Genomic DNA, 23219 nt, shown 5'->3' with positions numbered 1-23219 from the left:
TGAGTCACATAAGAAACAGCAGTGCTAAAGTCTACTGGCAGATGTGTCCTGAACCATTGCCCCTGCAGAGACATCTGCCCATCACTGGTGAACATTATCTTACAATCGATTTGATATCAACAGCCATTCAGCAATGGTGCAAATTTCCCTTTCTGACAGGCACATAAGAGAGAATCCTAACATCAGTAGATGAATACAACCCTAAAAAATGGAATAGCAAAAAGGCAACAAAAATGAAAATATTTACACAATATAGTTCAAGTTTGAGTTGTAGTAGATGGGAATAAATTAATTGCAACTTACATCTCTGCCAGAAGGCCCCGATTCACCTTTGTCACCCTGCGGCCAAGAAAGAAAAATTAATTAGTATTTGGCATGTGTTACTTCATTTAACGTGAACATGTTGCTGCATTACCCTGATTAGGTAACCGGGCAAAGAGCCATGGAACCAAATTTACAATAGCCAGATGATAACTGATATTCAAAACAACTTGATATCATTCTTTCCTTAAAATATACAAAAGGGAATTTATCAAAACCGGAGGAGACAAAATCTGGAGCTGTGTATGCCAACCAATCAGCCTCTCCTTTTCATTTTCAAATCTTAACTGAACAAACTGAAGAGAGAAGCTGATTGGTTGCCATGCACAACTGCTCCAGATTTTATCTGCTCCAGTTTTGATAAATTCCCCCCACAGTATTTAAAGACAAAACATTTTTCTTGAGTTTTGGATAGAGTATTTGTGTTGCTCTGTCCCAGTGGGGTAATGTCCCTTCACCTCCTGTTCCATAGATGTTACTGGAACAAGCGTACCCATTGGAAGATTTCCCATCAAGCTGTGTCCCAATGGCAATGCTGTTGACAGTGTGTATACGTCTCTGCAGGAATGCAAAAGTCCAAAAAATGTATACTGGAGGTGATGGATGTGACTTATAGAAGAACTCTGGGCATTTTAAAAATGAACCCTTACTGTGGGGCTACCCCCGCACTGCAAGGGTTAAGTGTTCATTTTGTCTAGGGGCTAAAATGAAAAAGATATACTCACCCAATCCTTGGTCCCGCCTGGCTAGACCATTCTCCTCAGTCTCTTCTTCCCTGGGCTCTAGCAGTCTAAGGACCCCTGATGTCATCACGTCTAAGACAGTCTATTGACTTCCATTAGATGTGAGGACACATAGGGATAGTTAACAGCTGGAGTGGTGGGGGAGAGAGGTGAGCACTCACCACTGCAGGATTGAGGATTGGGTTACTAGACCAAAACGAGCACTTACCCCTTGCAGTAAGAGGAAGGGGGGGTAGGGTAACGCTACCACAAGGGTTGATCTTTAAAATGGCCGGAGTTTTTCTTTAACAGTAGTTCATGGCCGAAAAAAGTAAATTGAGTTCAAATGGAGTGCAGTAACTCTGGTGAACCTACTATCAACAAATACAGGGCGATCCGAAGTTTAAAATCCATGTGCAAAAAGTCTAATGAAACCATCAGACGAAAGATCTAAGGGCCCAAAATCATTTACAATGAGTTTTTGCTTTTAAGAAGAAAACATAAAACAGCCAACGTGTTTTAGGAGTTCAGACCTCATCAGGTCTACAATACAAAACAATACATACAAGTAAAAAATACAATACATATCATAAAAAAACATTAAATACTGTATGTCATTGGTGGTATCTAATCAAATGGTAAAAAATGTAAATATATGCAATTAAATTAAAACAAATTGATCACCGTCTGCTAAAAACTGCTCGTTTGAAGTGTTTTTACAGACTTTGATTATTTATTTTAATTTATGGATATTTTATTCGTTTTTGTAACCATTGATTAGAAATGACTAGACCTTTTTTATATATATTTTTTTTAATGTAGTGCCGTGTCTATTTTGTATTATTTTTATTGTTTTGTATTGTAGCCCTGATGAGGAAATAAAGAATCTGAGGTTCTATGACTTCCATGCTTTAGAAAACCTAAAAAAAAGTTTTGGGTTTAAATAGACTTTAATCCCCACATGCTTGGTTGCCAAAACTCTTGGCTCAAACTTTAGACTGCGTATGGTGACATGAACGAAACAAAATTATATTTTGGCTACCTTCCTTCCGTCTTCTCCAGGAGTTCCTTCTTCTCCCTGAAATTTAAAACAAATAATATGAACTCGGATTTATGACGCGATGATGTGGAAAATAGCAAGTAAAAGTAAGTCACATTCACCTGGACTTCTTTCATCTTGAAGTCATTTCACAACTCACCTAAGTGTCTCCGCCATTTCTAATGAGTGTCACTCTTATGAACTGAGAAAGCCACTTGGAGGATGTTGAAACGCATTCAACATTACAAAACAAGTCCAGGTAAATGTGAGGGGTGGGCAGAGAACAAGAATTGTCAAAATACAAGTCGAAATCGGTAACCAGAGAAAGGGTTACCAGGTTGCAGCCCCTGGACACCCCTGTGTAGATGGCTTCTGAGCGATGATGGAACCAGTGCATGGTACAAAGTCGACAGGCAATGAAATAAGGACAGTTAAAAGATCAGGGTGGGCAGCAACAGCAACAAGCATTGCCAAAATGCACGTTGAAGTTGGTAACCAGAGAAAAGGGGAATGCAGGATTACTGAAACTAACATGGATTGGAGCCTTGGGCTAGGAAATGAACGTATTGCTCATGCAATGGGGGTCTGTTTGAGAACAGCTAAATAGTGAGACTGATTGGTAGGTTGGGTGGGGACTGGTCATGTAGCTGCTATATCAGTCAGCAGGTGGTATCTGGTAATGCCTATTCCTCCCGGAATTGTGCAGCAACAAGGCAGGTTGGTAAAACCAAGATACTCTCTGTCACTTGTACACAACAACAATAGCGATAGCTTGAGTATAATATTAATAATGAGACACTAACTGTATGTTTTTTAACAAGCTATAGAGGAGATTACTCACATTTTTACCATTCAGACCAGGTTTGCCATCTTCTCCAGGTTTCCCCTTGTTAAAAAAAATGACAAATACACATTTAAATACATTATCTACTTTTGAAACAAAGTCCTGAAAACGTTCTGATTCCTATGTTTACAGCAGCATTTGCCTCGCTGATACATAATACAGTATATGTGGAGGATGCAGTTGAGTTAAAAAAAATCTCCAGGGATTGTAATCAGCAATGTACGCAGTTCAGGAACTGATTGCAATCAATCTGCATTATTCAATGTCTGCTCTCAATGACCCAAAATTGCATCTGGTTGGTTACAGTCAGCTAATGCACTTAGCACATTGTCACTGCACTATGTATGACCTCTTTTATGTCATTAGAGTGTATAATTCCGCATTCTATCTAAAAATATGAACCATTCGAAGATTCCTCCCAGCTAATGCAGACCATATCTAAAAACCTATACAGCAGAAAACCAAAAGCATGCAGGTAAGATTATAGACATTCACTGCTTACCGCTACCCCTGGGGGGCCTACTGGACCAATCGGTCCTGGCGGTCCTTGATCTCCTCGAAGTCCTGGAAGTCCCTGAAAAAGGAAAAAAGGAAAAATTAGCCAAATGCCAAGACACAGGGTCAGATTTCATGTAAAATTTTAGCTTGATATGGGTACCCCCCTTGCTAAGCACAGTATGAAGAATCCATGATAATTAGTTTTACTGGTGCTAGATGCAGCACGAGTGAGAGGATTATATGTCCTTTTCTAACTTGCTTGAAAATCTCTGGGTGATAGTGAGCACTTCCGCTGCTAACACCCACATGACCTGATTATGACAAGAGATAGTTGAACCTGTTGCTTTTGCTTGAGGTGTATGGGCTCCCTGTGACCCCACAGGCCATTTTTGGTGCGCCGTTAATTGCACCTTTTGTAAAATAAAAACATGTAATAAAAATGTGATGAAATATAAACACTAAATAGCTCTCGGCAAAGCCAAAAATCAGCATTTGTAATGTTATCAATATTTGTTTTGCCCTTCTTTTCATGTAGAGCGGAAGTTTGCCTTTGACTTGTATGTGCCCATCCATTTTGAAGTTGGCAACTGCTCAGATAGGTCAGGCCGGTGGCACCATGAAAAAACGCATATTCCCTCTCTTCTGCTGCCATCGGTGCTCTGCCAGTAATTGAGGTCTGGACCCCACTAAGTAACATTACTGGGTATGAGACATCTGGAAATAAATAATGCTTCCAAGCACTGATGTCCTGTGGTAAAGCTGGGCCTTTTAGTCCCCTTTCCATGTCACATCAGAGGCAGCCCTCCTCCTAAACTAACTATTTGTGTTGGTAGTTTGTCCATTCGTGTTGCACCTTGATTCACAGTGAAATACTTACATCTCTCCCAGGCTCCCCTTGTTTTCCTAGGTCACCCTACAAGGAATTGCAAAGCAGGCAATTAAAAGCCAGAAGTGACAACATTTTATATTGCTTTTCAGGGACACTGTAAGTCTTTGCATCTTATTGTTTACAGTCCTATACGCCTGAGTAAGTATGTTTATTAAAAATAAATAAATGAATAAATAATACAAAAAATTATATATTTTCTCAATGTAAATACAAATCTATAAAATGTCTTGCCAAAATAGATGCTACATTTCGTGGAATCACTGCTTGGACACACTGTATTGCTTTCAGTAGTATTGCTCTCAGTAGTGGCATATACTGTATTGTTCTGCATTGTTTCCCAGTTTGTGAATGTGAGTTGGAGGGAGGGAGGGCTGGGGCTGTCGTGTGCCTGTAATTGCAGTACCTCCTGCCTGGCTGACTTCCCTGGGGGCTCTGCCTCACCCTGAGGTTTTGGGCCACGTTCCAGCCACGCTGCCACAGTATAAATGAAAAGAAAGGATAATAAGAAAAACCTGATAACTACCTTTAGTCAAACATAGTTCAGTTTACATAGAAATTAAAAGAAAAAGGTTGGAGGGAGGGAACTACATACTTCAATTTCTTTGGCATGTATGCCTCCAGGCTACATATATGGACAAGGGCTGAGAAAGAAAAGAACTGTTTGAAAAGGCAAACCACTCAGTCCATTAAGCAAAAGGAATGTGTGTCTACCAAGAAGCCAGCAAGTGTCTCACTCTTATAATACGAGGGGCTATGCCTGTCACATCACTGCCAACACACTAAACAAACAGAGACTGTGTACAACAGAAAAGGAATAAGCTCTCTGGAGACACATAGATATCACAGAAACTATAGACAGGGATTCCCCTATATACTACACACTATCTTACAATGTGACAGTACATAAAAACATAACTGTATCAGAACAAAGAGAATCCATTGAACTGAAGGTTCTTCAGGGGAAACAGCAAAAAAAGTATATATATAGATAGATAGATAGATAGATATATATATATATATATATATATATATATATATATATATATATATATATATATACACACAGTCACAGTATATATATATATATAACCCAGATGGCATTAGTATATATATTGGTAGATATAAGAATGTAACCAGCCATTGTGTTTCCAAAGAGGAAAAAGTAAGTACCTACATAAAGAATAGAAGAATAGTTACTAAATAAATAAAATGAGATACTTCTACCTGAAGCGTATTTGGTTATACATACTACACTAGGATCACAGAAGAATGAAAAACAAAATTAAGATATGTAAGCAATCCACTTAACCCTGCCCCACTTTATTGGTATGTGGGCAAACCCCACCCATTCTGTTAAGCCCTACCCTTCAGGCTATGAACTCCCAAAAATAGGTTGGGAGGTACAGGATTCTTTCACTCACTCTTAGTCCCGCAGGTCCTGGCTGTCCAGGCTTCCCATCGAGTCCATTTCTTCCGTCACCTCCTGGAGGTCCACGGTCTCCCTTAAAAAAAAAATACAAAAAAGAGGTTCTTACTGCTTAATCAAAGGACCAGGGTGGCCAGAGGTCATCTGTTGCTGCTGGTGAACGTTGCTCATAGCCTCAGCTAATGCACTTCATGCCACTGGGAATCTGGATGTTTTCAGCACAGGATCCGGTGGAATGAAGGACACCAGCATGGGCAGGGCTTGTCTTCCAAACCAAGACTACAAAACACCCCATGTCAAATGTAAATTATTTTTAAAAATCATCACACTTAATTCTCGTGATCCAACATGTAGCCAATTTTTTGATAGTAATTCATGGACCTTATCTGTTTACCTTTTCGCCAGGTGCACCTCGATCTCCAGGGTCCCCCTGAAAAGCAATGAAATTGCAAAATTAAGAAGAAACTATCATTTGTTTTTGATCAGTTTAATTTGAACATTTAAAAATGTATTTGTTATTTCTGTATTTTTTTTCAATTATTCATAAATAATATTTTTTCAGTTAAACATTTGGAATGGGGTGTATACATAACACCCCATGCTTACAAAGCATGCTAGGCTTTGTAATAAGAAGGCCCAGCACTGCCTTTATGTTTTCCGGCAAACAGTGTTTATTCAGTAATATAGACGTCGTTGTCTCTGTTAGAGGGGAAGTGGGGATGAAAACAAGGGTAAAGGGGGACATTTCTCCCTTATGAGTCTTTTAGGTCTCTGGTAAGCACACCAGAGGCCATCTGAGGCTTTCTTAGAGTTCTCCCTGCTGTCTGCAAGGGGTAAGAATATAATACATAAATTAAGAAAATATAACTCATAGATTTCCCCTAAAGAGGGTTCTGCAGCTTTTTCCTTAGCATGGGCTGTTTTTGCATAGTTCAGGGTGCACAGCAATAGCAGCTCTCCTAGATAATATAGCTCCATAGCTCTCCAATGGCCTCTAAGCTTGCACAGTTCATGACTGTTTTTACTAATGTGACTGCGTCTTCAGTAAAGCAGCAGAACACAAGAGTACGTACCCTAAACCCAGAATTCTGATTATCAGTAGAAATGCAGGAACTTACCCGATTTCCTGGAGGTCCTCTGGGTCCTTCAACACCCTGGATGAAAATAAGCATAATTTTAATGAATTGACTCCGACCTTAGCTGTGCACAGAGAGGAACTGGCAAAGAGTAGAGAGGAACTGGTTAGCAATCCAATTATATGCCAGATACAATGATTACTTAGAAAGACCCATGGACGAATATGACAATTATTATGGTTTCCAGCCTGCCATATAGCAGAATGCTCCTCATATATCAAAGCTCAACTACAACCAAAATGTATTTTCTTGGTTTTGGTTAGAGCAGGGAAGGGTTGTAGCCCATGTAAGATTTGTATTCCTGTTTGAGTCCCAAGCAACAAACCCCATAGAGGTTCTATCCCTCTCCCACTTCATCCAAAATGAAAAAGGTTTTGGTTGGAGTTATGCTTTCAATGATGAGACCCATATCTTGGATTGCCTTCCCTTAATTGTTGGCTTACAGCACAAAAAACGGTTTCCAGAATGTTTAACAGCAACCTGTAAACGTTTTCATCCTAGTGGCATCATGAGGCATAATTGGTTGGTTTATAACGCCATAAAAAGAATAGCAAGGGCACATATTTACCCTCTCTCCAGCAAGACCATTCGCCCCAAGTTCACCCTTCTGTCCCTTCATCGCATGCTCTCCGGGGTCTCCAGCATCTCCCTAAATATATAAATATGGGTAAAAAATGAGTGTCTGGGAGTGATGTAAAAAATGTAGAGTTGTTAAATATTTATAAATTAAATAAAAAAATATTCTCCATTAGCTAATAAAAAAAGATTAGAAGGACTGTATCATTCTCTGAATCTATAGCCACTTACCTTATCCCCTTTCAATCCAGCAGTTAAACCTTCAATGGAAGCCTTGAAGAAGTAAAAATACATTGTTAAATAATGGCCATAATACAAGTGATAATAATAATAACAATAAAAATAATAAAAAGGAAAACCAACATGATACAAAATAACAGAAATTACACGACAACCATAATATAGGATACGACATGCAGAAAGAGAACGTGTAATGCTGAATATACACTTATTGTTAATAAAATATCTTACTGATTTCCCTGGTGGTCCTTGTGGTCCCTGGGGGCCCTAAAAAAAGAAGGATTAACATTAATGAAATTGTTTAATATAGGGCAAGTCACTGACAATGACTAGTTTGTGAATAATGTTTGAAGCTAACCATACAAAGTGAAGTCTTATCGTACAATCCTGTTTAGATTTACCAAGAACTACAGTATGTAGTACTAACGCCTGCCTGATGGATTCAATGGATTTGTTTAGGAAGACACGCGTACTACATACTTGTACTTGCAGAGCCGTTTAGCAATAGTAACTCCATCTTCTAACTTGTAAATGCCATCTTAAACTTTTGCACATGTACCCAGATAGCAAGAAATTGTGCTGCAAGTTTGAAAATGACTTGCTAAACTATTGCAGACTTGCCAAGCTTCACAATTTTGTTGCACAATTACATCAAGTCTGCATTGCACGTCTCCAGACCAGCGAGCTTGCAGAGCTCTTGCTAAGACCTGCAGGACTCTTGACTTGCCAAGCAAATTTGCTACAAATTCAAAAAGTGTCAACTAGAACTTGTGCTGCAAGTGTTCTGCAAGTCTACAACCTGCCAGGAATGTGTGCAGCAAGTTAACAAAATTACAATTTCACCCCGCCACAAGTTTGTAGCAAGTTATCCTTGCTATCTGGGTAGCTGAAGGACAAGGCTTTTCCTCAGCGTCTATAATTAGGGGTTATATTAAGTCTTTTTATACCATCAGTGGATGGGAGAAGTTCTAGTCCAATTTAGTTCCCCCACCATAAAGAGATGGAAGGAGTTATATGATTTAGATCCTTGACTGTTCCCCATGGAAGGAACTCTGTATATCATAATATTTTTATAAATATAGGTGTTTGCCTCATGGCCAATTTAAAGGGAGAATATCACACTCTATAAGACATGATCCCCTGTTCCCCTCTTCTTCTGAATGTCAGAAATCCCATTTACTCTAATTTACTGAAAATAAAGCCGTGCTGAAGCCCCATCTGGGCTTAAATTTCTCAAGAGTTTCCGGTCATCTTTGAGTGAATAACACTGATTTTAGATAAATTGGGGACCTGAGCTAGAGTTAAACTAGGGCCCCTTTGGTTGGAATACTGCAGGCCCTCTAACATCATCCAGTTTATAAGGCACAAAATGCTCTGCTCTACTGCATCATCCTACCTTATTTTCCCCAAAAAGTTAAAATGTATCACTGGGCAAAGGGTTTTACCTTTTGTCAAATTTGTATTGCTGTCAACCCACTGGGGAAAGTCACTCTATTTCTTCTGAGGACTACTGTCACCGAGAAAAAAAGTGTGGTGAAATCCAAAATTTATAGGGGCAGAACAGGAAGCTATAGAAAATCTTGTAATGGGGACCAATGTTCCAGAGTCCAAGAGGGGAACTGCCCTCATTTTCAAGATTTCCACTAACTTCCTGTTTCATCTCCAGCACAGGAGGTGAAGGGAAATTTCCCCTATTGTACCAAGACAGCAGAAAAATAACCTGGCAGGGGTTTTAACCCTTCCCTACTCTATGTCTGGCTATACATACACTTTAAGTGCATTATTTAAGCTACAGAATGGCTTCATGCTGAAGGATATCATACTGATATTGTAATGGTGCAGCTCTACATAAGCAGGAGAGATTGCAGGCAAGGGGAAAGCTACAGGAGGGCCCTAAGAATATGGGGCTCTGGGAAACTTCCCAATTTGCGCCCCCAAAACACTGACCCTGACATACAAAGTCTAATGAGCACGGCCAGGTTTAGGCAGACCATATCCATTGGATGTTGGTCAGACACACAGGCTCATTCCAACCAACTGAAGGTTTTCAGGTCACCTAATTATTCATACGGTAGAAAGAGGGGGAGTGACAGGCATCTCAGAACCTATGCCTGCCTTTTGCCTATGTTCTTTTAGCTGCCAGTGTCTGCAGGAGCTCACGGCAATATAAGACAACAGACAATTTTGCATTAGGGTAGACGAACAATGACTGTCAGGATTACCCTTTAGATGTATATTGTATGGACTGAGTTGCAGTCATATTCAGATCCCTTTATATAATGTTTTTAGGTCACAACTTGCTTCCTTGATTTAAATGACCCCCATAGGGCTATGTGGGATGAAATACATACCAGGTCACCACGTTCACCTTTACCACCGGGCTGTCCAGGGCTTCCCTAGAAAGAAGAAAAGCAATAAAGAGCGTATTTCTCATTGGAGTTACCTTAAAACCAGCACAATCCTTGGGGGTAATAACTGCCAAATGAACATTTATGGTTAAATGTAAACCAGCCCTGAAGATAATCGGTCACAATGAAAAGAGTCAGTGGGCATACAACAATGCACTACGTATGCTGGTGTTTAACTCTCTTGCTTTCAGTGCTTAGATCCAAAGTATATTTCCCAGCAGTGGTCTGTATGTATACCGTTTTTGTAGACAGGTAGGACAATTGGCTTTCACCAAAACTGGCCAAAGTATTTTTGCCCACCTGACTGAGGTAAGGCCATTAGAGTGTAAGCTTTTACTGTTCATTGCTCTCTCCTTGCTCTATATAAATCTGTTAAAATTTCTAAAAATATATATAATACCACAGTGTCTTTCAGTGTGTGAATGAAAGTGTACCTAAAGCCAAGATTCCCCCTTGTATTCTTCCTGGTGACCTGGACTGAAAGTAAGGGAAACCCCAAAATGTTGAGTCATCCCCAGAATAGGTGAAATCTTCCAAAGGGGAAACTTGTTGACAATTGTCCATGAGGGTATTTTCCTCAATTTAGAAAGAATTGATCTCATTTCCTGCCGTGTCTACAGGACAAGAAATTAAAGGAAATGTCCCCAAGGAGTCACTGATGGCCATAAAACATGAGAGAGATTTTAACCATTCCCTGCTCAACCCAAAATGGAAACAAAATGATTTTGGCTTTAGATATACTTTAATATTACAGCTTCTCTAGATATGGCTGTTGTGAACAGCCATGTGCCGTGGACAGACCCCCTGACATAAATCAGCCTCCTGATAAAGTAGTCATGTCCAACTGGTCTTCCCTGAGCTGCATGCGGCCTTCATGTTCCTTAACTGGAGCCCTTCTTTCAGTTAGAAGGAAACTGAGAATATACCTGTACATTTGCTGCCATTTCTTCCTTCCATTTGCATTACAACCCATAAATTTGCTCCGCAAGCTTCACAAAACCCTTCAAGCTCTCTCCCACTAATATTACCACCTATGAAATTCTACGTCTCTGCACATGGCAGAAAATCTGTTTTATGTTTGCTGTTAATGACCCCAGTCTCCCAGCGATTTTATATATACTTACATTCCTTCCATCTTCTCCCGGCTCCCCTTGGTCTCCCTTTTCTCCCACGACGCCCCTCATTCCTGGAAGACCCTGAGGAAAATAATGAAGGAAACACAAATTGGAAAATTTGATGAAAACACAAAACGAGGTTGCTACTACCAATCCAGAGTCAGGTGGGAGAGGTGGAAAAGCATCATATTATTTTATTGTCATACAGAATAAACAGATATCTGCACAAAATGGCCCCATAAAAGCAAACAATGCTCCAGATTTTGATAAATATTAGGGCTGTTTCTTAGGAACTACAGGAGAGGTTGTTAACTGGGGTTATCCATATCTTTTGGGTGTATGGGAGCCAACTAAAAAAAATTAAACAGAGTTTTCAGCATTATTAAACCAGAAATCAAAATGGAGAATGACTCGGGGTGATTTATGTATGTAGTGTATGGCCACTAAATGAAGCCAAGGAGCAGAGGAATTCCCTATGCTTCTCGGCTCCATCTAGTGGCCACAATGTTCTTGGAACCTCATTCCCATAGCTGTGCACTATGCGAACGGTTTATAACTCATCCCTTTAGTGCAGTGGTTCCCAACCTGTGTAACCTCAGGTCCCACATTTGTCCTTGGCCATTAATACGCGACCCAATTTGCACTGCAATGTGGCACAGCATTGCAGTACCGTGCGTTCCGGTGCAGGCGATAGAAATGTGGGTGGGAGGTGCGTTTGGGGTGCCATTCAAAAGATCCACCCAGTCTCCATACCTTATGAGAACTGGAGTGGATCCTCAGCCTGGGGTCCAGTGTGCGCTGCTGTGCTGTGACAGAGCTCCATCCATATGTGCATTGTGTGTACAGCTCCCTTTGTGTGCCCTGAAGAGGTGCAGGGATCCAGAATGTGACATCACTCTGGTCCAAGCATCTCTACAGGACAAGTGAGGAAGCTGTACGTAAGGATGGAGCTCCCACACGGCCATAGCCCCAGCATCCCACCTCAAGCTGACACGCGGCACCGGGCAGCATATTTTGAATGGCTGTTTTCAGCGCTGCAAAAGGGGGAGGCTGAGGAAGGCACACGGTGACCCACTGAAAATGGGATCGCGACCCACCAGTTGAGAACCAAGGCTTTAGTGTGTCAAATTAAATGTGGTTAACATTATCAGTAATTGAACTTTGATTTCAGGTTTTTATGGCTCAAAAACGACAGCAGAAATCTCACTAGGCATAGCTAGGCTTGTGTATTTGTGACTTGCCTTATTTACAGCAATCTATATGATAAAATCGTTATGATTTTCTTTTGCCTGTTCTTCATCTTTTGAAGTCGTAATGGCATCTAAGGTACTGGTTATGATGATGATGATGATTTTGACAGTCTGGGGAAGGGGGGCTATGGGGACATATTGGCCAATCTATTGGGAATATATAATCATAATACAGAACTCATGCTCAAGAGACAGAAAACAAGCATCTCCGGCAGATGGATCTCGGCACTTGTTACGGAACAGGGAGATTTTCCATGGTATCTCCTGCCGCTGGGACAAGTAACATGAAGCTGACAGATACATCCTGTTCTCCTCATGACGAATAATCAGGTTTCAGCATCTATTAGATCAGTTTAGTAAAAGCTGCTCTGTAATTGGTTGTAGAGGATAAGGGCACTTCCTGAACTGTTGTTATATAAAGCCCTGCAATTGTTCTTACCCTCAGACCCCTCTCTCCAGGACTTCCTGGGGTTCCAGGTTCGCCCTACAAAAAGAATCAAGCAAAGAAAAGATAGTGTCACCTCTTTCCTGAAAATATGGAAACACAAAAGCTAATTTTAGAGCGTCCATAACATTATAGAAATACCCGTATAATACAACAGACATACCCTTTCCCTTCTCATTATCTCATCACTACTCCCCCCCTTCTCCTTATTTATTACTTTGAGTTAATGAATATTTGCTACACTTCTAGGCAAGCGTAGAAAGAATCCCGACCATACAAGCTTCCAGTTTACATGGGTGTAGGTGGAAATCAGAGGTTAGGGGGAGGTAGCTTTATATATAAAGTGTAATTATACAGTGTAGCTTGTCAGGCAGTGGAGGAGGAAGCGGTGCTAGATGGGTGAATGGAGAGGATACCTTGCATCAGATGCAAGGTGCTTTTTAAGATATTAAGGATTGGTGAGCACAAAATGGCATGTGAAAAAGAATTACAGAGATGGCAGAAAGCTTATGAGAAGTCCTGAATTTGGGAGTGTGAAGGGGATCAAAGGAGAAGGTAATGATTTTGCACTTGTATAAGTGTCTATAAATTAGCAAGGAAATGTATGGAGGGTGCAGACTGGAGTGCTTCCACATCTCCTGTGAATGGGCCAAAATCAAAGCAGCAGGGGGCCCTGCTGACACCATCCAGCTTGACAAACTTCAATTGAAAATCCAATGGAGCCGGCATGAAAAAAGTGAGCCAAACAGTGACTGCAGCCAATAACTGTTCGGGTCTGGATACAATAGCCGGCAGAAGAGATCCATCTGTTTAATGTGGATGGGGCATTCAAACAATTTGCCTCATTCGTTCCACTGGTCTACACCAGATAAATCTTTTAAGTATAGGACCAGCTTTAGAAGTGTCAACTGAATTCTGCATGTGATTGCCAAAATTAGAGACAGAGAGAAGCAGCATTTTAAAAGCAAGAAGAGAGGTCTTACCAGGGTTCCGTCATTTCCTTTCTCTCCTCTTTCTCCTTCCTTACCACGAGGTCCGATGGGTCCCTGTGAACCAGTTTTTCCAGGTTCTCCATTCTGTCCTGGGTCTCCAGAGTCTCCCTAGGTAAACAAGCACAGTATAAGATTGTTCTGAAGGGGGGTTAAACAGCAGCACCAGCAAATAACACAACGCTGTACACATAGTGGACTTTTTGATAAATCTTCCACTCAGCCATACGCTCGGCGAGTGCCATTCGCACAGCATTCCTACCATTAGATGGAACCAAGGAGCATAGGGGATGTATGCTCTTTGGCTCCATCTAGTGGCAGGAATACTGTGCGAACTGCATTTGCCCAGCGTATGGCTGGATGAAAGATCTTTACCAGCAAAAGTAAAAAACAATCTTTGAAGATAAAGCTAACAAAAATGTACAAGTATGTGAAAAAGTGACTGTGGTAAAATGTGGCATTTATGTGTCTGATTACTGAATCAGTAACTAAAGGCCATATACAGTATACAGGACATAGATTAACACATACATAACTCAACCTTTGAGTTGAAATGCAGAAACTCTGAGTTTTGGGTTTAAGGTTTTTTAGTTCCTTTTGTGTCTATGTGGTCACAGGAACAGGAAGTGAGGGGAGAGCCCCCCAATTGAAATACAAAAAAATAAGACGTAAGACAAAAAGACACAAAATCTTTCCCAGCCTATCAAAAAACTATAAAATATATATATTTTGAGTTTTGGAGTGCATTAGGAACATATTGAAAAAATAATTGTGCACCTAGTACATGCGTGGTACAAAGACAGTATCATTGATCTTTAGTGATTGGGTGGTTAGTGGGGTCATTAGTTCAAGGGGCATAGCAGATGGGTCATTGTTCCAATGGGTGAGGCCAGCAGTAGTCATAATGAGGAAGAAGGAGAGAATTTAGGTCCAGATTAGTCCTGGAGAACGGGTAGGTAAATGAAATAATGAATGTTCTTAACTCAAGTGGACATACCTTTGCACCGGTCTTTCCAGCAAGACCAATAAGACCCTAAAGAAAACCAGAAAGAGTATATTAAATAAATATGTTTCCATTATTCCATGCTAAGCTTTCTTTAGCGAGTAGTATGGTTTCCTGGTAAAATGTCTACTCTTAGACAAAGTATACTAATTTATAACAAAGTATACTCATTTAGTAATAAGATGGAGGCCAACAAGCATCAAGACTTACCCTCTCTCCTGGTTCACCCTTCGCTCCTGCCTGCCCAGGACTCCCAAAACCTTGAGCACCCTAATCATAAAAAACAGAACAGCACCATTTACTTATCATGTTTATGAGGTATGTTTAATAAAAGGAATTTAAGTAATGTTGCATATAGAGCTTGCTTTAGATAAAATGTTCGCAGGTGAACTTCTGGACTTCTGATTTGAACCAAAAATTAATTAAATTTAAAAAAATCTGATGACCAAACCGGCAGGAGTAGACTGACGGGGAGGTTAGATTTTAAAGGCACAGTCTGCCTTTTGAAAAATAAATAAATGATAAATGCACACATTAATAAAAGAAAGAAAGGGGTTTTTTTCATGCATTTGAGTCTGCAAAGGATTGTAATCACGATCAGTGGATGGTGGTTGCAATGCCCAGGCTCCTGCCGACTGTTCATCCAGTCTCAGGTGCGATCCAAGGTATAGGCCTTCAGGTATGAGACTGGAGGAAGTAATTAATGGATTACAAGTGCGGTGAAGTCACCACACTGGTGTTCCATTAAAATTTGGGAGTCACTTTGCCGCGGTGGCCGTATGTGACCATATTTCATGCTACATGGGTTCCTCTCATTGTTTTAATGACCTTTATAAATTGTTGCAGAATAGGACATCACTATATAAATAAACACAGACTAAAATAACAGATGTATTCTGTATTGTGGCAGCACAATGGCGTAGACATTTCTACTGTCAAAAAATGTGTTTTGTTTTGATTCGGATTTTGCGTTATTTCGTTTTTCGGGATTTGGGTCCGAAAGTAAATTTGTTTCGGAATTCAAACGAAATTCGTTAGCGGTAATCTGTACGAACTTTCGTTTCGTTTTCGTATCGTTCATTCGTTGCAGCAAAGTGACATTTGAGGGAAATATTTTTTTCTTCTAAAATGTCACTTTGATGCAACAAAAATTCGTCCAACAAATGAAATTTCGCACAGACTACCGCTAATGAATTTTGGAAATTCGGATTCGTTTGCATTCGTTACGTCTGTAATTCGGAATTCGGATACATCCGAATCTCCGAATTTTGGCGTAGCGATTCTGCTTTGCAGCCCTGGGGGTCCCTGGATTCAATTCCAGCCTGTGCTTGCATGGGTTGACTCCAAAGACAGGCTGGTAGGTTAAATGGCTTTTGCATAAATTGGCCCTGTTTGTGAGATAGGGACCTTAGATTGTAAGCTCCTTGAGGGCAGGGACTAATGTGAATGTGCAACTATATAAAGGGCTGCAAAAATTGTCAGCGCTATATAAATACCTATTATAAAAAATGAATATTCTTGTAATATTATAATACTCCCCGTCACTATTTTGAATGGAGATTATAGAAATATGTTATTAAGATTAATACTTACCCTCTCTCCTTTCTCTCCTGGCTCTCCTCTGGCACCCTTTGGCCCCTCCAGCCCTTGAAAGCCGCGATCACCCTGTTGGTAAAGATCAGTAAACAAGAAAATTGTCAATATTATTGGCTAAGTGCAGTTCCACTCTGCTCCCTAACACTACTTTAGCTAGTCACCTGATACTAAGCCCTGTCCAGGATCCAACCTATCCAAGAGCCAATAAGCTCCCCAAATCACTGAACTTTTTATTTAATCACAGATATCCCAATAATTTAATAGAGAAAGCCTCATGCAGACATGTGTACTCATGACTAGAGATGAAAGAATTTCTAAAAATTAATTTTTGGGGAAAAAAAAAGAAAATTCAGTTGGTTTTGGCTCAAGTGAAATTTTTAAAAATGTGTGAACCTTTCAAATTCTGAATTTTCAATCTGGAAGCCCTATTTTAGTAAACAAGAATTAAAAACCAGTGTATATTACAGAGCAGCAACCGATGCACAATTTTGCTGAATGACTTGGGAAGTAACCTTGCCAGATGAGATGTTGGGGGGGCCAAAAAACAGCTTGAGCCCCTTCTACTTCTTCAAGGCATACGAAGATAGAAGGGTGGGACCTGGTGGAACTCGAAGTCAAGCTAAGGGGACAAAGACAACAGCAAAAGCACCAAAAAGGTAGAAAACGCCTTTGAAGCAGCATAGCAACATCTTGTCCCTTTTCCCCTGGATCCCTTTGGGAATAAAAACTGCCAAAAATAACATTGAAATTCCAATTTTGGATTGGGACATTAAAATTTATGAAATTTCATTTACATTTTAGGATCAACTCTACTCAAGACCTTGTGCAGGAGAATCTATATTATTAATATATATATATATATCAATGATTACATAACTTTTTTAATGTCAGGGTTACTGGAACACAAGACTAGTTGAACACAACCACAAACCAGTTGGCAACTAAAGCAATACATACAGTACTGTATTGCAACTATGTATTAACCTATATGCATGCACTTCAGGATTCCGGTATGTGTTCGCTCACCTCCCGATCTACTGAGCCGACCTGTGACAGTCTCATTGTCACAGGTCGGCTAGAACTATGAGGTGAGTGGAAATCACTCATCTCATAGTTCTCCTTTAAGGTTAGCCTTAGTTTTTTTTCATTTATTTTTTAAAAATGTTCTTCCCTTGCCTAAGATCTTCTTTTTCTTCGATACAGAAGAAAAAAGTTAAATTTAGATGGTGTGAACATAAAACCCAAGAGCTATATAATCTCACCTTATCTCCTTTCATCCCGGGTGCTATGGAAACCTGCAAAATGTACAAGAAACATTGATAGCAGACTTATGTAAGGGTTACAATGTGGAACGGTCAAATAATCATGTATACTTACCACTTTGCCAGGCTCTCCAGGAGCTCCTTGGTTACCCTAAAATTGTATGCAGAGGAAGACACACATAGTCAGATGTGTTTTAGCATGTCATTGAGCATCTTAGTCTCCACCAGATCCAAAGCTCACACAAAGAATTATATCCTTAATAAAGTAACTGTAAAAATAGGATGTTGCAATGGAAACCGAGTGGCCTGTTCTCCATCACATTTCTCATCCTTCGGTACCTGTTCACCAAGGTAGGCCTTGGTAGCCTGCAGGGCACACTAAAGTTACCATTGGGCAGATAGGGATATGCTGCCATGGTGACCCGTGGTGAAACCCCCGGGGACCTCTTACAAAACCCTAAAGTTTTGTCGGATCCTGGTTGAGAATAAACCCTGGGGACCTCTTGCATAACCCTAAAGTTTTGTAAGACCCTGGTTGAATAACCCCTGGGGACTTCTTGCATAACCCTAGAGTTTTGTGGGACCCTGGTTGAATAAACCCTGGGGACCTCTTGCATAACCCTAAAGTTTTGTGGGACTCTGGTTGAATAACCCCTGGGGACTTCTTGCATAACCCTAGAGTTTTGTGGGATCCTGGTTGAGAATAAACCCTGGGGACCTCTTGCATAACCCTAGAGTTTTGTGGGACCCTGGTTGAATAAACCCTGGGGACCTCTTGCATAACCCTAAAGTTTTGTGGGACCCTGGTTGAATAACCCCTGGGGACCTCTTCCGAAACCCTAGAGCTTCGTGCAACCCTGGTTGAAAAACCTTTTTAGTAGAGTATAAACTCTTCTGGTGTGGGAACTAGGAGAGGCTGCCATGCCGTGTACGACCCTACATCAAGAATGTATGACTACTGAAAACAATAAGAGCCTCCAAGGTTCCTCTGTGCTGACTCAACAAAAGGAAAAGCTGAATACAATTAAGATCTAAGGGTTAGGTCCAATGTGTCTTAATATTAAGGGCTTCAAAAGGTAGAACTTACCTTTTCACCTTGGATACCTTGTGACCCTATAGGTCCCTGTGAAGGAAAGAGCACAAAAAGTTACTTTTAAGTTCTGAGTCCAATCCACTCTCTTTTCATTGAGGCCATAAGGGTGGGAAGGACAGGGTGGTCCGTGCACTACCCAGATGGTAACTCTATAGTAAATGATACAATCAAATTGTAATATGGGGATCAGCTTTAACCCTTAAGATAACCCTAAACCTAATGCCTAATTCCAACCTCTAACCTATCCCTCAGCCATTAAATGTCAACACCGACCCTAAATCTAATACTTGCAGGGCTATTCACTAAAGCATGAAGAGTTTGGAGAAGGGAGGAGAAGTGAACAATTTAGGACAACATAGCTGAACTGGAAGGTGAGCTGAATTGGAGAATTTTTCCAAATCAGCTATGTTGCCCTAGATTGTTCACTTCTCCTGCCTTCTCCAAACTCTTCACCCTTCTGTGAATAACCCTATTAAAGTGTATGCCTGGGCAAAACCAAAATCCCTCTAACACAGGCACATTTTCCCATGTTTCAAAAATTACCAGTTTGTCTGCCAGAAATCCAGTAAGCTCCTAACTTCCTGTAGTCAACACCACCTCTTCTACTCTAAAATCAAAAGTGGTGCTGTCCGCATTGCCTGAGTTCTCCCCTGCTAGACTGCAGAATACCTGTCCCTTATGGCATAGGCATAAGGCGAAGGAGAGGTGCCCTGTAGTAACGCACTGGTCTCAAGACCCAACTGAGACCCAGACAGCCCACCTGAGAGTGACCTTGCAAAGCCCACTACAGATGCTGCACAGCCTATCTGAGACTCTCAGGTGGGCTGGTTGGTGCTGCATCTCCCTCCCAGCTCCTCTTACCTGCTCCCAGCTCCTCTTACCTGCTCCTGCTGCTGGGGCCTGGCCTCCTCTGCCGCCGGACCGGTCGGAAGTGATGCGATGTCACTTCCGGCCGGTCCGAGATCAGAACACAGCAGGCGCTGCTGGGGCCCCAGCCTCCTCCGAAGCTGCCGGCTCCTCTTACCCTCCCAGCTCCTATTACCTGCTCCCAGCTCCTCTTACCTGCTCCCGCTGCTGGGGCCTGGCCTCCTCTGCCGCCGGACCGGTCGGAATTGATGCGATGTCACTTCCAGCCGGTCCGAGATCAGAACAGCCTCCGCCTCCACCGCCTCCCCTGTCACCTGTATGGCCATCAGCCGATACCCATGTAAGGGTCCTGGGCCCCCCAAGCTGCCCGGGCCCCTCACATGAGTATCGACTGTACCCCCCTGATGACAGCACTGGGTATGGCAAAGATGTACTTTAGACTAAGGACTGATGTGGCCTATAAAATTCACTTAGTTTATAGCATGCCAGGAATATGTCCCTGCTATACTAATTATTAAATGGTACTGGTCTAAGTAGTATGATTACTTGAAAAATATATGTATGCTAAATCTAAGATGGCAGCCCCATCACGAGGATAGGATACTCTAGGTTAAAAACCCATCCTACCCAAAATATACAATTTGTTACAGAAACCAAAAGAAGTCTGGACTAAGTAGTATGATTTCTTGAAAAAAGTATTTTTGTTTAAAAAAAATATTAGCAGCAAGAGACTTACCGCAGGTCCTACTGCTCCTGGTAGACCATTTTGCCCCAGAGATCCCTAAATTGTAACAAAATATAGGAAATTAAATTCACAATGTTACCTTATTCACATCCACAGTTAGGAACAACTTATTGAGACCCCAATTTAAAGTGTGCCCTAATCCACCCTCTGTCTATAAATATGTCCTAAAGGCAACAATTATATTTCTCTGTTCTCCCAGCAAACGTTGAGAAAGCTATGAAAGATTTTTTTTTGTTAATTTTGATAAAATAATTACTGTATGAATTCTGTAACTTGACAAAAACCTACAAAAATATTTTTTATAACTCCTGCATGGTAATACCAGATGTATTATTCTTGGACCATATGAATAAATGAATAAACAGTAGATAATTAACACTTTAAATAACTGATATAAGACAATAAAAAACAGCTAAAATGGATACAAAATCTATACAAATACACAATAATTATAACACACAAGTAACCTAAGCTAGAAAGCTGTAAGGCAGCATTCACTATGTGAAGATTCACTATGGTATAGTGAACATCAAGAAACGTTCATTGTGCCTAAACAGTGCCCTGAAATATCTAATATTCTTAATGGTCCACATAACTCAGGGATGGCTAGGCATAATTTGGCAGGGATGTGTTCTTTGCCTAAATACATTGTGCTGGAAGGTGTCTCTTTTTTGTCTTAAATTCCTTCTACAAAATAGCAGTGCACTTCCTGTGCCTTTACCCTCCTGTACCTTCAGCTTTGTAGCTGTATATCTGCCGTGTGAGATCATCAAAGGCACTTCTGCCTCTGCTGGTCTCACCAGATTTGGAGTGACATTTGGTGATGTCACTACTGTGCTGTTCACTGTTCTCCTTCCTTGAGAGGAAGCTGAAGCTGAGGTCCTGCAGTGCAAGGATCTCCCTGCTCCTGCTTCACTCATTCTGTGGATCTGTACTTTTTGAACCTCTCCTGCTACTTCTTGACAATACCCCAACAGATCACCAGTCATCAGGGGGATAACTCTGACATGTGGAAGTAAAGCTTTGCTCCTCTCTCAAAATGGCCACCCTCTACAAGACACAGTGTAGAACAACGCAGGAATGGGGGAAACAATCATCTGCAGGAAGACCACTGGTGACTAGTCCATTGTCCTCTGCTTGCTGTACAGTTTCCACAGTTCAGGTCCTCTTTAAACAGAAGGGTTTAATTAGGGGACCGATTGGAAAAAAACATTTTTCAGTTGCATATTACCTTAGTTTTAGACTAATTAATCCAAGTTATCATTAGCAAACTTGTAAACTTCCTTCATACACTTTCAACCATTACCCATCCATACCCTGCATGTTGTATATACTGTAAAAAGAAAAAAAATCCTGCGTGATAAGCGAATATCATGAATACGTTTTACTGACCTTAAGACCTTGGAAACCTTGAGGACCACGATCACCCTGTAAAAGTGAAAAGACAATAAACGTTCTACTTAGGTATATCACCCTGTGAACTTGCGCAATATGGTGGCATGGGTGCCAACTAAAGTGTAATTGCGTTCAATGTTTTTTTATGTTGTGTTTTAGATGAAGTAAGGAAAGGTTGGGGTATCTGTCATTTCTTTATTGTTTACTATCTCTCTCTGTCATCTCTTTGAGTCACGTGTGTGTGTGTGTGGGAGGGGGGAGCGCTGTCAGGCAGAGCGGCATGGTTGCACTGCTGACCCAATGTTTGCAGTGTGCCTGCCACCCCCTTTCCAGCCAGAGCGTCCCGGGATGCTAAGAAACGGGCAGGGAGTTGTGTAAGGGCCATACACATCTCCCCACCCAGTTCTTAGCATCCAGGGATGCTCTGGCCGGGCAGGGAGGGCTGCATCACCACCGAACCACCAACCTCCTGTCCATCCGTCCCATGGCGGCACAAATGCTAGGGACATCTCTGAGTGCCATACTCTCCATTCAATCTTCTTGGGAGTTCCAGAGTAGACGCTCTGAAACATCTCTCCATAAGACTGAATTACAGAGTGTGGCCCAGCAGAGAATATTCTGCCAATTGGCTATGCAACTCCAACTAGCCTGCTGACGTGAAGCAATGTTTTTTTAATTCATGATAAAAAGCTTTTTTTTTTGTTACTCAAAAAACAGCATAAACCTTACTGAAAGTGAGAACTTTAAGGGCAAATCTGCTTTCAATTAATTCCGATTAAACTGTTCTAGGTAGAACAGATATACTGTACAGTGTGTAGCTGAACTAGGGTTGAGTTTACATGACTAAAAACCCTTCTGGCACATGTCAGGACTGCATGGTTACTTGTCCTGGATTAATTGTCTAGCATATTTATCTAAGTGGTTCTTCTAGTCACCTTATTGCCGGGTTCTCCATCCAGGCCAGCCAGTCCTCGGTCACCCTTTCAAGAAACAAAGGAGTAAAATATCAGTTTAAAGTCACACCGAACTGTGCATAAGATTTAAAGTGGTGCTTCTATATTGGCTTCTGAAGCCTCCCTCTAGATAGTGGAGTGGCAGAGGTGAAGCAAAGAAGAGGTCCTGCTGAGTTATAATCTATTATAGTTGATATACTATATATTTATATACTGTATAGGCAGCAGAGTGTTGTAGCATGTAAGACATCGACAAAGCAGAAGTTTGGATTTTGGGTGATATTGCCTACAGAAGTGGCCAGTGTACCTTGAAAGCAGGCACTACATATCTATATAGTTGGCCAATAACTAGTATCACCCTAAATACAATCTACTGCTATATACTGTATATATATATATATATATAT

The 23219-nt window shown here is 41.0% G+C and overlaps 1 protein-coding gene across 1 annotated transcript in view; it reads right to left on the bottom strand.

The window, feature by feature from the left end:
• The window catches only part of LOC108797962 (collagen alpha-1(VII) chain-like), a 168515-nt gene that overhangs the window by 56722 nt on the left and 88574 nt on the right, over positions 1-23219 (bottom strand). The window contains exons 42-65 of the mRNA XM_018569650.1: positions 22795-22839; positions 21853-21892; positions 20456-20500; positions 18847-18882; positions 17875-17910; positions 17760-17792; positions 16495-16566; positions 15112-15171; positions 14896-14931; positions 13893-14009; positions 12904-12948; positions 11224-11295; positions 10043-10087; positions 7923-7958; positions 7683-7724; positions 7444-7524; positions 6858-6893; positions 6134-6169; positions 5735-5815; positions 4302-4337; positions 3429-3500; positions 2924-2968; positions 2086-2121; positions 304-339 (exon numbers count right to left, since the gene is read on the bottom strand). Coding sequence (XP_018425152.1) covers positions 304-339; positions 2086-2121; positions 2924-2968; positions 3429-3500; positions 4302-4337; positions 5735-5815; positions 6134-6169; positions 6858-6893; positions 7444-7524; positions 7683-7724; positions 7923-7958; positions 10043-10087; positions 11224-11295; positions 12904-12948; positions 13893-14009; positions 14896-14931; positions 15112-15171; positions 16495-16566; positions 17760-17792; positions 17875-17910; positions 18847-18882; positions 20456-20500; positions 21853-21892; positions 22795-22839 — 1219 coding nt within the window. The remainder of the gene's footprint in view (positions 1-303; positions 340-2085; positions 2122-2923; positions 2969-3428; positions 3501-4301; positions 4338-5734; positions 5816-6133; positions 6170-6857; positions 6894-7443; positions 7525-7682; positions 7725-7922; positions 7959-10042; positions 10088-11223; positions 11296-12903; positions 12949-13892; positions 14010-14895; positions 14932-15111; positions 15172-16494; positions 16567-17759; positions 17793-17874; positions 17911-18846; positions 18883-20455; positions 20501-21852; positions 21893-22794; positions 22840-23219) is intronic.

This window comes from Nanorana parkeri, unplaced genomic scaffold, assembly GCF_000935625.1.
Source record: "Nanorana parkeri isolate BGI_ZX_2015 unplaced genomic scaffold, ASM93562v1 scaffold1372, whole genome shotgun sequence".
Lineage (NCBI taxonomy): Eukaryota > Metazoa > Chordata > Amphibia > Anura > Dicroglossidae > Nanorana > Nanorana parkeri.
The sequence above is the reverse complement of the archived record's forward strand: the minus strand, read 5'-3'. Positions and strand labels throughout refer to the sequence as shown.